This window comes from Octopus bimaculoides, chromosome 16 (assembly GCF_001194135.2).
Source record: "Octopus bimaculoides isolate UCB-OBI-ISO-001 chromosome 16, ASM119413v2, whole genome shotgun sequence".
In the NCBI taxonomy this organism is placed as follows: Eukaryota; Metazoa; Mollusca; class Cephalopoda; order Octopoda; family Octopodidae; genus Octopus; species Octopus bimaculoides.
In genome coordinates this window covers 42,990,730-42,992,716 of record NC_068996.1, presented here as the reverse complement: position 1 = coordinate 42,992,716, position 1,987 = coordinate 42,990,730, and the positions used below count along the sequence as shown (strand labels likewise).

The window sequence follows — 1,987 nt, the reverse complement described above, 5'->3', positions numbered from 1 at the left end:
GGGTTAGGGTTAGGGTTATGGTTGTAGTTGTTGTTGGAAATTACCGAAATACGACAATTTTCTACATAAAATAACTTCGAATACACAATTTTTTATCTGTTCTATACCACAAAATATACAAATATTCGAAGTTTGAAAGTGTTTCGGTACCAAAAACGCTACAAAAAAAATGTTGCCCGTCAAACCCCAAAGATCCCCCTGACATTACATTACCACTCGTACGTCATAAAACACTTACGTATGAATGTTTCAGCTGTTTTTTTTTCTTTTTTTTCCGCGTGATATAGTTTGGGTTAATTCAGAAATTGGTAAACAGTGGGTGTCTCTGCCGTTGAACATTCAGTATCAGTAACAAAGATGGCAGAATTGTTAGAGCATGGTGGGAAAAAAAAAAACAATTCATTGCGATATTTCTTACGGCACTTTACATTCTGAGTTCAATCCCTCCAAGGTCACCTTTACCTGTTTTATCATTTTTGGCATCGATGAAATAAAATGTCAATCAAGTAAGTAATGGTGTGGACGGAGCATTTATATTATAATACTACTCAAGTATCACCTCTCCACAACATTGCTGACTGTGTGCTTAGATTAGAAACTGTAACCGAGGTTTTATAACTTTCCATGGTATTTATTTATCAGTATACAACAGCAGCAACAGCAACAACAACAACAACAACGATTCTAATAGCGACACTTAGAGCCGTTGATAGTGACTTTTTGTTCATAATGATGATGATAATGATGATCATATTGATGATGATGATGACAGTTGCGATGGTAGAAGGGGCAGTAGTGGTGGTGGTGGTGGTGGTGGTGTTATTAGTGATGGTTTTATGAGTAAAAGCAGTAGCGATTATAGTCCGATTAAGGCGTTCAAAATTTTGGCAAACGTGGTGTGTAATTAAATCCACTGACCTCTTTATAGTATTACGACTCTGTATGACATGAGTCTTGCGGTCAGTTGGCTTCGACTCACAGTACATAGGCACAGACAAATTTCTGCCTTTCGTTTGTGCACCCCAGTTTTGGATAAATGGCCTCTTTATAATTCTTTATGCTATTGACACAAGGCCTACAAATTACAGGAAAGGCTAGTGCAGCGTTTCTCTAACTTCTTTTTCGCGATCTACTGAAGGGTCGGAACCCACGGTTTGAAAAACGCTGGGCTAGTGGATTTACATCTAACTCTATGCTCAACTAGTACTTATTTTATCAACTTTTTCCCCTCCATACCACTTGGATAAAAAGTAAATTCGACCTTGGCGTAATTTGATCTCAGAACGTAAAAAGACGGATGAAATGTCGCTAAGCATTTTGACCGGCGTGCTAACGATTCTGCGAGCTCGACGCCTTCAGCCTCTTCATAAGAAATCAGATCTACAGAATGGAGACCCTAAGGCGATCTGGTGATCGAGTAGCAACTCTATCAGCAATTCCTGCAGACGAACTGGTGCCAAACGCAGTAATCTTCACTACTTTGACCAAACCAATAAGGCGGAGAAGGGATTCGAACCTAAGAGCATTCTAAGATCTCTATACATTCGTGATCAACACTGCACTCTGGAGAAATCACTTTAGTGAAACTCGGAAACAGTGACACGGAAGACGGGAGATGGTTGCAGTTCTGACCAGTGGTGATCAGAACTCCGTGGGTTTTCTGAGGCACACGGATTTCACTTGTCGTTGTTGTTGTAGCTGTTGTTCTTAACAGCTGTGGTAATAGTGGTCTAGTGATAACAGTAATAGTGGTGGTGTTGGTGGTGGTGGCGGCGGCCTTGGCGGAGACGGCGGCGGCGACGACGGAAACGACAGCGACGGCGATGACGGCGGAGACTGCGGAGACGGCGGTGACGGCAACTGCGGTGATGGCAGCAGCAGCAGCGGCGGCGGCGGTGGTGATAGCGGCAGTGGTCGTGTTGGAAATGGTGGTGGGGATGGTAGTGCTAGTGGTAGCAGCCGTGGTGGTGGTGGTGGTGGTGATGGT

The 1,987-nt window shown here is 43.0% G+C and overlaps 1 protein-coding gene across 1 annotated transcript in view; it reads left to right on the top strand.

The window, feature by feature from the left end:
* The first annotated feature begins 947 nt into the window (after nt 1-947).
* Nucleotides 948-1,987, top strand: part of LOC106869509 (uncharacterized) — a 2,961-nt gene continuing 1,921 nt past the window's right edge. Inside the window, exons 1-2 of the mRNA XM_014915277.1 lie at nt 948-959; nt 1,727-1,985. Of these exons, the coding sequence (XP_014770763.1) occupies nt 948-959; nt 1,727-1,985 (271 nt within the window). The remainder of the gene's footprint in view (nt 960-1,726; nt 1,986-1,987) is intronic.